The 12,988-nt window shown below is 36.3% G+C and overlaps 1 protein-coding gene across 1 annotated transcript in view; it reads right to left on the bottom strand.

Annotated features, from left to right (window-relative positions):
* The window catches only part of pibf1 (progesterone immunomodulatory binding factor 1), a 186,768-nt gene that overhangs the window by 124,067 nt on the left and 49,713 nt on the right, over positions 1-12,988 (bottom strand). Inside the window, exon 9 of the mRNA XM_039745337.1 lies at positions 8,096-8,221. Within this exon, the coding sequence (XP_039601271.1) occupies positions 8,096-8,221 (126 nt within the window). The remainder of the gene's footprint in view (positions 1-8,095; positions 8,222-12,988) is intronic.

The following is a 12,988-nucleotide window of genomic DNA, read 5'->3' as shown; positions in this document are numbered from 1 at the left end:
TTTGGTGGCAGTCTGACAAAGTTGCTTCGGAAGACGGCGTTAGCCGCGGAGCTCAGCTCAGAGCGAAATGAGATGAATGGAAGGGGAGATGATGACGGACTCCCCACCGCCTTAACTGTCCATCCCCCACAAACACAGTCTCTCGGAATTTGCATAAGCACACCCCTTCACCTACAATTTTAACTTAGTTACAAAGTGATCAAAACTCTCGTTTATATCCTGCGTCCTCTCATTAAACTTGTATCCCGCATTACCTGTGGGCATGTGAAACGCCAGCGGTAGCCTGTCTATGAACTTAATTTAAAGTTTAGGTTTACACCTTGCTTTCTTTCCGAGGTAGCAGGACTCATGAATATGGTAGTATATGTCACTCGCTCGCTTCTTATTGTTTCGCTGCCTTCTCAATTATATAATGCGTTTTTTGGAGGTCTTTCTGGTTTTCTTTGCACTGTGTTGACAGTCAGTTCACGTGATTACGTGGGAGGCGTGATGATGTCACACCTAAACTCCCCCACGCCTTTCCAGCTCAACTCTATTAAAGTTAATGGAGAAAATACCTTCCAGTTATGACCATTAGTAGAATTTGAAATGAAACCTGCCCAACTTTTGTAAGTAAGCTGTAAGGAATGAGCCTGCCAAATTTCAGCCTTCTACCTACACGGGAAGTTGGAGAATTAGTGATGAGTCAGTGAGTGAGTGAGTAAGGGCTTTGCCTTTTATTAGTATAGATAGATAGATAGATAGATAGATAGATGGATATCTATGTGTATATATATATATATATATATATATATATATATATATATATATATATATATATATATATATATGTATATGTGTGTGTGTGTGTGTGTGTATATATATATACTAGCAAAATACCCAGCTTCAGAGGAGAAGTAGTGTGTTAAAGAAGTTATGAAAAGAAAAGCAAACATTTTAAAATAACGTAAGATGATTGTTAATGTAATTGTTTTGTCATTGTCATGAGTGTTGCTGGCATATATATGTATATATATATATATATATATATATATATATATATATATATATATATATACATATACATACACACAGACACATATATATATATATATATACACACATATATATATATATATATATATACACACACACATATATATATATATACATACTGTATATACACATATACATATCTACATATATACTGTATATACACATATATATACAAATCTACATATATATCCACATATATATATATACAGTATATATATATTAGGGGTGGGACTCGATTAAAAAAATTAATCCAATTAATTAGAGGCTGTGTAAGAATTAATCTTGATTAATCGTATGTAATCAAGACGTAAATTTGCCCCAAATCGCAAATGTTTTTTTTTAATTTAAAAGTGTTTTAGTGGGCTTACAGAATCAAATAATAGACATGGACATGAATATTGTAAACTGAAGCTGTTTTAATTTCTGAAAAAAAGCCTTTAAACTGCATTTGAATTCAAAACAGAAACAAAAATATCATCCCTGGTTAAAATTGGGCAGACTTAAAAATAAAGTGGTAGTTTAAGTACTTTAAGTACATTTTCAGAATAGTATTGTCTTTAAATAATAATAACCAAAATTTCAACATAAAGTGCAGTTTTTCTTCTTAAAAAATAAGTCAGAAACATAAAAGGTAATTTGACCAACTTAATCTTTAAACTCTGAGTAACATTAGCCAAAATTATTTTGTACATTAGGCTAAAACAGTGTGATCATTGAACATTTTGTAATTAGATGTATTTAGAATTACTAACGGTCACGGAAGTCCAATGATCCCCAGTAAGAGCCACAAAGTCCGCTTTCTGTAATGCATCTAATTTTGCTTGCTTTTCAGTGTGCACAAAACCATGCTTTTATCAAGGCTTCGCTCGGGAAGTCGAAATGATCAGTCGTAGGAACGCGCTTTATTCCGACTCTAACATTTTTGTAGCTGTGATGTGTGCATCAGTGTAATGGATGTACCAGGAAATCATGCATTGACAAAAGTTCCCGCTTGCTTGGAATTGAAAGTGTGATTAAATGCGCTATTTTTAACGCGTTATGGAGTACATGCATCGAAGCTTCTCAGCTGTGCTTGTGCTAATAAAGGGAAACATTTTAAAAATAACGTAACATGATTCTGCGTTAACCGAATATTTTTCATACGCCCCAAACCAAGGAGATGCGAAGGTAAAATGAATCGGTAGCGCGTACATACTCAGTGCATCCCTCTCGAATCGAACCTCGAATGTCGGCATTAGAGGCTTAAGACTCTACAATTGCGCCACAGCATGTGGCTTGTCTATGCAGAGTATGTATTGTAGATCGGGTATATATATACATTTATATATATACCCGCGTATCGCAGTGGAGAAGTAGAAGTTATGAAAAAGAAAAGGGAACATTTTAAAAATAACGTAACATGATTGTCAATATACAGTAATTGTTTTGTGAGTGTTATTGAATGTTGCTGTCATCAAGGATTTGATTATCATTATTTTTTCAATCAGGTCGTATTTGTAGATGTGTTGTGTTCAAGTTACATTCCGTGTTTGTCAATCGCTGTAAAGATAAGAGGTTTCATTCATCGATTAGTTCCTTACTGCATCAATAAACAGCTCGCCTTCCTCTTTATCTGAGATGTGACAAACTGCATGCACGGGTTTTTTTACACTGTCTTCCTTTAGCGGGACATTCACTTTTTCCACCGTGTGCTTTGTTTCCGCAGTAGCTGCACTTATGAATATGATTCTATGTATCAGACGCTTCATATTTTTTTGCTGCCTTCTCAATTGTGTAATTCGGTTTTTGTTCAGCACTCTTTGGAACTGTTGCTTTTTGTCTGTGCACTGCGTCAGTTCACGTGAGCCGCTTGGTGTTCTTGCATCGAAGGTTCCCAGCTGTGCTGGTGCCATCTCGTGTAATGTCAGCTAAGACCCGCACTTAAAACTTTCTCTCGCAGTTTCGCTGAGTTTGTGCCAAACACCACCCTGACCATCTCATCTTCCTCTGCATAAGCACAGTCCTTCACACGTGAATATTTACCGGCAGTGTTTGTATTGGATTGCCGCTGATGGGCGGCCTTATATGGGCAGGCACTAAATTACAAACGCTAGTGGCAGCCTGTCTATGAACTTAATTTAATATAAACTTACGGTTCACGCCGTGCTTTGTTTCCGCAGTAGCTGTACTTATGAATATGCTTGTATGCATCATTTGCTTCATAATGTTTTTCTGCCTTCTCAATTGTGAAATGGCGTTTTGTGCTCATCGCTGTTTGGAGTTCTTCCTTGTTCTCTACGTACTTACGTAGGAGGCGTGATGATGTCACACGAAACACCGCCCCCCACGGCCATCTCCAAATCAACTCCATTACATTATATGTAGAAAAATAGGTTCCAGTTATGACCTTACGCATAGAATTTCGAAATGAAACCTGCCCAACTTTTGTAAGTAAGCTGTAAGGAATAAGCCTGCCAAATTTCAGCCTTCTACCTACACGGGAAGTTGGAGAATTAGTGATGAGTGAGTCAGTGAGGGCTTTGCCTTTTATTAGTATAGATATATAAATATACACATACATACATACACACATACATATATATAGTATGTGTGTGTATATCTATACTAATAAAAGGCAAAGCACTGACTGACTCACTCACTAACTCACTCACTCACTCACTCTCCAACTTCCCATGTAGGTAGAAAGCTGAAATTTGGCAGGCTTATTCTTTACAGGTTACTTACAAAAGTTAAGCAGGTTTCATTTGGAAATTCTACACGTAACGGTCATAATGGTCGATAACGGTCGACAACGTCCGCCATGTTGAACTTTATTTATGGCCCCATCTTCGCGAAATTTGGTAGGTGGCTTCCCTGCGCTAACCGAAACCAATGTACTTACTTATTTCGATGGTATGACGCCACTGTCGGCCGCCATATTGAACTTTCCAATGTCACCAATTTTCCAACTTCCCGTGTAGGTAGAAGGCTGACCCCCATCTTCGTGAAATTTGGTAGGTGGCTTCCCTGCGCTAACCAAAACCGACGTACGTACTTATTTCGGTGGTATGACGCCACTGTCGGCCGCCATATTGAATTTTCCAAACGCCACTAATTCTCCAACTTCCCTTGTAGGTAGAAGGCTGAAATTTGGCAGGCACATTCCTTACAGCTGACTTACAAAAGTTAAGCAGGCTTCATTTCGAAATTCTACGCGTAATGGTCATAACGGTCAACACCGTCCGCCATGTTGAACTTTCTTTTTTATGGCCCTATCTTCTCGAAATTTGGTAGGCGGCTTCCCTGCACTACCCGAAACCAATGTAATGCACTTATTTCGTTGGTATGATGCCACTGTCGGCCGCCATATTGAACTTTTCAACAGTCTTTGTTACTTATGGGCCCATCTTCAAGAAATTTGGTATACGGGTTCCCAACGCTAACTGAATCCTACTTACGTACATATATACGTCCATAGTCTGCAGCTCGGTCACTGTGTGAGGTGGCGTTGGGTCCCCCATTCCAACGCCTCCCATGTTGTTGGCTGCCTGCCTATATAAGACAGTCCATCACTCCGGTCTCTACATTCCCTTCCTTGCTTCGCCATGGGATTCACGTCTCCCTACTGATAACTACAGCCTTTTAATTTAATCCACGGCTTCTCCGCTGTTTTATTGTTCGTTTATTACCATTATAGTTATTGTATAGGTATTTTAGACTTACTTTACATTGCTCAGGTACCCATTTCCTTTATCATTCCAACCCCCATAACCATGTCTATCGAGATGATCATTACCGATCAAAGAACAATCACTTACGAGTGGTTTCCATGCCCGGAGATAGCACCTACCTTTTCTATTCTCTTTGTTACATATTGCACGGCCATATCAGGCTCACTCTTGATATCCGGAGGAACATTTTGTCTTATGTATTGAATGACTGGGACAGGTTCAAGGTGTGGACTGATGACGATACAGGAGATAATTATACTACACAGAAGCACTTTAAGAGTGAAATGTTTAAGCCCTTCACCTATGGTTCTGCATGTGAGTTGATGGCTGCCGCTGAATTGTTCGGTTGTCGCTTTCAAGTGTACCGAAATGGCCAAATATTTTACACCTTTTGACAACCGCCAATGCCTCTTAAACATCTTAGATTCACAGGTGACGATTTCAGTAGTGGAAAATTTGATGTTTATGAATGTTTAAACTCTCAAAAGCTGGATGTGATTTTATCGATGAAACCGGTTGTGTGCTTACAACGCTTGACAGATGCCAAATGTCACTTCAACACAACAAATCCTGCAAATACTGTCGTAATTGAAACAAACCATGAAACTCAAACCGATTATGACAGCAGCAATCCAAGCTGTGAGATTTGAGACAAGATTACTGTTTACATGGCCAACTGTAAGTTACATGCTCAAGAGTAAGCTCAGCGCTCAGCTTGGTTATGTTACAACCGGAGGGCCGAACTGACAACATGGTATACAAAGAGATCCTTAACAAATAATTATTGGCATATAATTTCCCTAAGTGTAAAAAGGTTTAATTTTCTTCTTAATAAAAATTTTAATGCAGTACTTTGCCGCTGGAAATACCTCAAAATACCAGGCGCAGCTGCAAAGCATTACATTAAAATTATATATATATATATATATATATATATATATATATATATATATATATATATATATATATATATATATATATATATATATATATGTATATGTATATGTATGTATGTGTGTATATGTATGTATGTGTGTATATACACTGTGTGCACAATTATTAGGCAAGTGAGTATTTTGACCATATCATCATTTTTAATGCGTATATTCCAACTCCAAGCTGTATTAACTTGAATGCTTATTGGAGTTAAGCACGTCAGGTGATGTGTATTTGTGTAATGAGGGAGGGTGTGGCCTAAGGAGATCAACACCCTATATCAAGGTGTGCAGAATTATTAGGCAGCTAGTTTTCCTCAGGCAAAATGGGCCAAAAGAGATTTAACTGACTCTGAAAAGTCAAAAATTGTAAAAAGTCTTTCAGAGGGATGCAGCACTTTGGAATTGCTAAGATATTGGTGTGTGATCACAGAACCATCAAACATTTTGTTGCAAATAGTCAACAGGGTCGCAAGAAACGTGTTGAGAACAAAAGAGCGAAATTAGCTGCCAAAGATTTGAGAAGAATCAAGCGTGAAGCTACCAGGAACCCATTATCCTCCAGTACTTTCATATTCCAGAGCTGCAACCTACCTGGAGTGCCCAGAAGTACAAGGTGTTCAGTGCTCAAAGACATGGCCAAGGTAAGGAGGGCTGAAACCCAACCACCACTGAACAAGAAACATAAGTTGAAACGTCAAAACTGGGCCAAGAAATATCTGAAGACAGATTTTTTTCAAAGGTTTTATGGACCGATGAGATTAGAGTGACTCTTGATGGACCTGTGGATCAGTAATGGGCACAGAGCTCCACTCCAACGTGGAGGTGGGGTACTGGTATGAGCTGGTATTTTTAAAGATGTGCTAGTTGGACCTTTTTGCATTGAAGATGAACTCAAAATCAACTCCCAAACCTACTGCCAGTTTTTCAAGACACTTTCTTCAAACAGTGATACAGGAAGAAGACCATGATTTTTATGCAGGCCAATGCTCCATCACTTGCATCGAAGTTCTCCACTGCGTGGCCAGCCAGTAAAGGCCTTAAAGATGAAGGAATAATGACATGGCCCCCTTCCTCATCTGACCTAAACCCTATCGAGAACTTGTGGGCACTTCTTAAACGCTAGATTTACGGGGGAAGAAAACAATACACCTCTCTGAAGAGTGTCTGGGAGGCTGTAGTCACTGCTCCACAAAAAGCTGCTCGTCAACAGATCAAGAAACTGACAGACTCCATGAATGGAAAGGCTTATGACTGTTATTGGAAAGAAGGGTGGCTATATTGGTCATTGATTGATTGATTTATTTTTTTGAAATGTCAGAGATGTTTATTTGTAAATTTTGAGGTGTTTGTTTATTATTCTCACTATAACAGATGAAAATAAACAAGTGAGATGGGAAAATTTTCATTTTTCCTTTAGTTGCATAATAAATCTGCACACTAATAGTTGCCTAATAATTGTGCATATATGTATTCCCCTGATGATGTTCACACTCACATTTCCGTTGTGAAACATTCAGGTTTCAGGTTTATTAACATTTTGGATTGACTGATAGCACTGTGTTTGTTCCATATTAAAATGAATCCTCAAAAATACAACTTACCTAATAATTCTGCACTCCCTGTATATATATATATATATATATATATATATATATATATATGTATATATATATATATATATATATATATATATATATATATATATATATATATATATATATATATATATATATATGTATATATATGTATATATATATATATATATATATATATATATATATATATATATATATATATATATATATATATATATATATATATATATATATATATATATACATACATATACATACATACATATACACACACATACACACACATACATATATATACATATATATTTATGCACCTGTCTAATTTTGTTATGATGCATATTTTCTGTTAATCCAATAAACTTAATGTAACTGCTGAAATAAGGCATGTCATATATTAAAAGGCAGTTGCTACTTTGAAAGCTCGGCCACTGATAAACAAAAATCCAAAGAATTAAGAGGGGTTTTCAAACTAAATTTCATTCAACTCATGAGTTTGTCAGCTAGAAAATATAATGTTATCTTCTCTGTATCCTTCATCCTGATAATGCATGCATGCTTCTGTATATGAAATGAGCCTGACTGAAGGTATAATAAATGGATTAAAATATGCTTATGTACTAAGGCTGCTAACAATCCAACAACTGAGAGTTTTTGAAGAAATCATACGCTGTAATCTAAAACTACAGTCTTTCATGGTTTAAAACAGAACGAACAAAAATGGATGCCCCAAGGTAGAATAAATGTGGCATTTTTTACTAGTAAAAAAATAAAATAAAAATAAAAAAATCACTCAATTTTATGTGTTAATCGGTCTTACCGGTTTTCACGCTCATACATTTCTTTGGAGGCACTGCGAAGATGGTTAATTTCTTGATTAGTTTTCATTCTGATCTGTTCAAGCTCATTACGAAGTTTGTGCTCATACTCTGTCTTATAGTGATCCCTGAAATCAACCAAAAAAAAAAAAATACAATTTAAAACTTAAATCATTTTCTTCTGCTTTATATTTTTAATTAAAAAGGGAATAGAACATGCACTACAATACTTTGACATTTTTAATATCTGGAATATACTACAGTATTTGGATATTATCAACAGCGGATTAACCCATGAAATCAAATAAGAGCTGAAGATTTTAAGAACATATTTATTTTGCAGAAGTGAAGCAATGAAATTAACCTATGAGCATAAATATATATTATTTCAAATAAAATTATTATGATCATAAATATGTATACTTAGGGGCTCCTTTAGACTCCATACAGATTTCGTCATTAGGTGCATTACAACCGCTGAATAAAATTATCACTGAACATAATGCACAGATAGCTGTTTATGATGCGAGTTTTTAAAATCAAAACCATTTCTAAACAACTGATGAAGCACTTTTCTTTTCAATAATTTTGACAATCTAACACAATCTTTCCCCATTTTCTGTCTTTGTTCACAGGCTTACACATCAAAACACTAAGTTTGTTTTCAGACTTTTATTGACTCCAGTGATCTCAGATGCATCATGAATATTTATTTCAACCAAGAAAATCAATTCTGAATTGGTCAAATTTCAATCAGCAAGATGAACATTTTCAAAATTATACAACTGGAGCTAAAATATGGCAAAATTCTAAACAATGATAAATAAACAGCAACACTGCAGGGATGTTGAATCAATGTAAATATAAAAATTAGTTCTCTGCTGGTATGAATAGCATTGTAAAATCCAGACTGCGGCACATATTCCTACCATTACACCATCTATACTAGGGAATCCATTCCTGGACGGGTTTATCTATTCCTGGGAATTCGGGAATCCTGCATGTCACTCCCGGAAATCCCAGGCTCCAGGTGATGACATAGTGCACGGTTTTAGAACGGCAGACACTTATTTTTAATAAAACTACAGCAATATGTTGACACCAATAAAAGACTAACCTTATCTACAAGCAGTTCATGTTGTCATATATGTATCTAGTTCAGGGGTGCCCACACTTTTCGGCTTGTGAGCTACTTTTAAAATAACCAGGTCGAAATGATCTATCTAAATTATACATTACTGAGCTGCCGAGTGCAGACTCCTCCCAGTCGGAGCCGGGAGACTGACGAATGCTGCTGGTTGACTAAATTAATCTGCAAAACACTACACCGTGGGCCAAAAAACTGTGGCATTTAATTATTTTTAACTATAACTCTGTTATTTTTTGATTGATTTTTACACTTTTACATGCTATATATGCGAGCTTGGCCATTCCCGGTTTCCTGGAAATTACAGCAGTTTCATTCCCGGGAATGTGGGAGTGAAAAATGTCCGGGGAGCCTGGGAATGGATTCCCTAATCTATACTGCCTCTCTTACTCATTCTTATACAAACTCTTAAATCTTTAAATTCTCAATGTGTCATCCACATAAAGTGTTCATACTGTGTCTTGATTTAATTTAAATTTTTTAATGCTGTTTTGCTTCTAAACAGCAAAGTTTTATGATAAATGTGTAACCAGGCCAGATATTAACAAGTATCTGAAAACACTCATTAAGTAAAAAAAAATTACCTGTATTTCATGTAAACTGTGTTGTATAAAATATATTAAGAAGTTGATTATTAAATTCTATTTCAACTAGTACATTATATCCATTTTGGAGAAACATTTAATTTTAATGAACTAATTTCATTTTTTTTCACGATATCCATACATTTAGGGAAATGACATTCATGAGACAGTCATTAGAAAAGATAAACAGGCTTCAGCTCCACCAGAAAACAACTAAATTATTGCTTGGAAGCGAGGAAAATAAAAATATAATTATTCCACAGAATCTGTTTCATACTAGCTATAATTAGCCAACAAGCATTTTTAAGGCAGACCTCCATTCCTATGAGTATACTGTATGATCATACAGAGCAAATTAGAAAATAATAAAAACAGGAAAAAACAAATTAGAAAACCGCAAATCTTAATGAGCTTTTTCCCTAAAGTGTCAAATTCGTATTATTTGATAGTCTCAGACATCTTGTGAACTATATACACTACCAGTTAAAAGTATTGGAACACCTCAGTTTTTCTAGTTTTTCTTCAAATTTAACCAGCTGAAATGCAACTCTGCTTTAAGACAGACAGAGTTCTCGAAGTAATCAAGAGAAGTTGAGACACCTCTGCAAATTGTTTGCTTCAACTTGCAAGGGTAATTGTAACCTATTAGTTATTCCCTGAAGAAGGCATATTTGTAATATTCTGAAACGTTCCGTTTATTTTGCTTAACTAAACTGTAAGTTTAAACCTCTGGCAGTATACTGATTACCCTTTCACCATTTAAGGTTATTTATTGCATTTCAACTGATTATATTTGAAGAAAAACTGGATATCCTGAGGTGTTCTAAAACTTTTGACTGGTAATGTATATTAGGTGGGTTTCACAGGAATTTAATTGTTTGACTACATAGTTTAAAAATCAGTAACCAACAAAGTTCTAACAATTATGAAATGCACAACAAAACATGCTAATGTAGTCTTTTCCTATTAAACTGCACTGTATTCTTTTTCCACAATACTTTCCTTATTACAATTATATTTCTGTGCACTGCAAATATTAAATCCCTATTAGGGTTGATCAGCAAAATTCACCAAAGTATTATTTGTAGCAATTTGCTGCCTTTGCTCTTGTTCACTGAATTATTTACTAATAATCTGGCTTGTTTAGGAGAATATTTTTTTTAATACCAGCGCCCCATAATGCTTTGAAAGGTCGGTGTCCTCCAGAGCTATAACACCCAACTTTGATGAGACTGCCCCGTGGGTATGTAATGCTGATCATTTGCATTACTCTGTGGAATGAGTTATCCGTGCAGGTCGAGCTTAGAGTTCCATGTCAATATATGATGAGGTGGCGCGTTCCCTATGAATGCATAATAAATTAACCACATGCAGATAAAAAACAAACTTTGAATTAGCTTGACACCCTAACCCCCAAAACACAAGAGACTAACTATGAAATAATAATAATAATGAAATGTTTATTACTATTTACAACATTTTTCTGTCTCTTTGATGGAAGAAAAAGTGTAAAGCATCAGCACAGACAGTTTGGAGAGCCTTCAGCGTGACTTAAAAAAGCCAGTGGCTTTAATCACGACACACCACTGAATTTTCTGCATTTAAAAAGACCTATATATTTTTTTTCTGACTTTTGACTACGATTTCCCCATTTACACTTTGTTTTGAAAAAATCTTTCTCTGACTGCGTGCATATGTTCTTTTTTGATATCACAGAGGCACGGTGGTGCAGTGCCACACAGCGCACATCACCTTTTTGGCCACAATAATCAGTCCAGTATAGCTAGCAGACATTTCCCTAGCCCTCAGGGACACTTTAAAGATGACTGCATCATTACAATCCAATCAAATCTAGTTCAGTTAATCCTCCCCCGATGACATCAAAGCAGTTAACCAAGTATGTTCAATATCTCAAACATTTCCAAGATTTAGGGGAACTCACTACAAAGCAACCTCAGAAATACGCACTCATCAATACTCCCTATATAAAGATTGTTTCTTTTATCTCTGCTACTGAAAATTCTGTTAATAACCTCCAGAACTATAAGCTTATGTCAATTAAACATTCCAGTAATACTGTGTTATATACGACATATGGATGAGTCCATGCTCTCAATTCTCTTTGTATATGTGTGACAACGCCACAATCTCTGTAACCAAGAAGAAAGTCATACTATTCCACGTTGATTTGGAGACTTAACAATATTATAAAGCATTGTTAGAATTCTATTCACAAAAGCAGAGTGTTTACATATCAGTTGAATTAGCCCTTTCTTAATGCTGTTATAAAATTAACTCACTACTATTAAATTGTCTGCATTCTTTTGCATTCAGTGTGTGAAAGAAACTGCCAATGTTGCACAAAACTAAGAGCTACTGATATTCCTGTATACTGTGTTCATTTCAGAAATCAGAATTAAAAGAAGTCCTTATTAGTTTATCTTTTATTCACAGTTTAAAAAAAAAAAAAAGAAAAAAGAAAAAGAAAAATTAGCAACATCCCTCCATGTCTAGTCCTGGGTATGGTGTTAAACTGCATCCGGTCCTGCAAATGGTCCTCAAACATGCCAGAAAAACTTGTGGGCTGGTGGCAGGATTGCCTCTGCAGCCACCATAAGCACTTCATGTAACTTTGAAATGGCACATAGGACTCCTCTCTGCTCTCAGCGGGAGTAGCTCTGCTGTAAATGCCCATAGAAAGTCTGCTGGCATTATGAGGGGGATGGCCTCATTCCCCAGAAGTCACAACAACCCGAGACAAAATGGGGTCAGGACTGTCGGGGAGCAGAACTGGTGTGGTGCTGAGGGGGCACCTGCTGCATGGCAGTACACCAATCCCAATTTGAGGCCATCCATCCAGGTAGGCTAGTGGAATGTCTGGTCTCTCCAGCATGATGATCTTCTACCTCTTCTGTCAGAGGAGCTTTTCAAACTCAGCATTTCAGTGGTGGCACTCCTACAGGTGGGAACATCTTTTATTGGTCTGGTCATTCTGATAGCTGTCATACTTGAGGAGTACGTAACTCTCCAGGTGCCTCGTCTATTAGTGTATGCTCTGACTTCAGTTAGTGCGTCTTGGTGAGAGAGAAATTTTATTTGTAGCTTCGCTTGTTGGTTGATGGGTGCCCACGAGGTGACAATCCCTTTGTCATGGGTGATTTCAT

The sequence above is a fragment of the Polypterus senegalus genome, chromosome 2 (assembly GCF_016835505.1).
Source record: "Polypterus senegalus isolate Bchr_013 chromosome 2, ASM1683550v1, whole genome shotgun sequence".
Classification (NCBI taxonomy): Eukaryota; Metazoa; Chordata; class Cladistia; order Polypteriformes; family Polypteridae; genus Polypterus; species Polypterus senegalus.
Note: the sequence above shows the minus strand (reverse complement) of the source record. Positions and strands in the feature narration are given on the sequence as shown.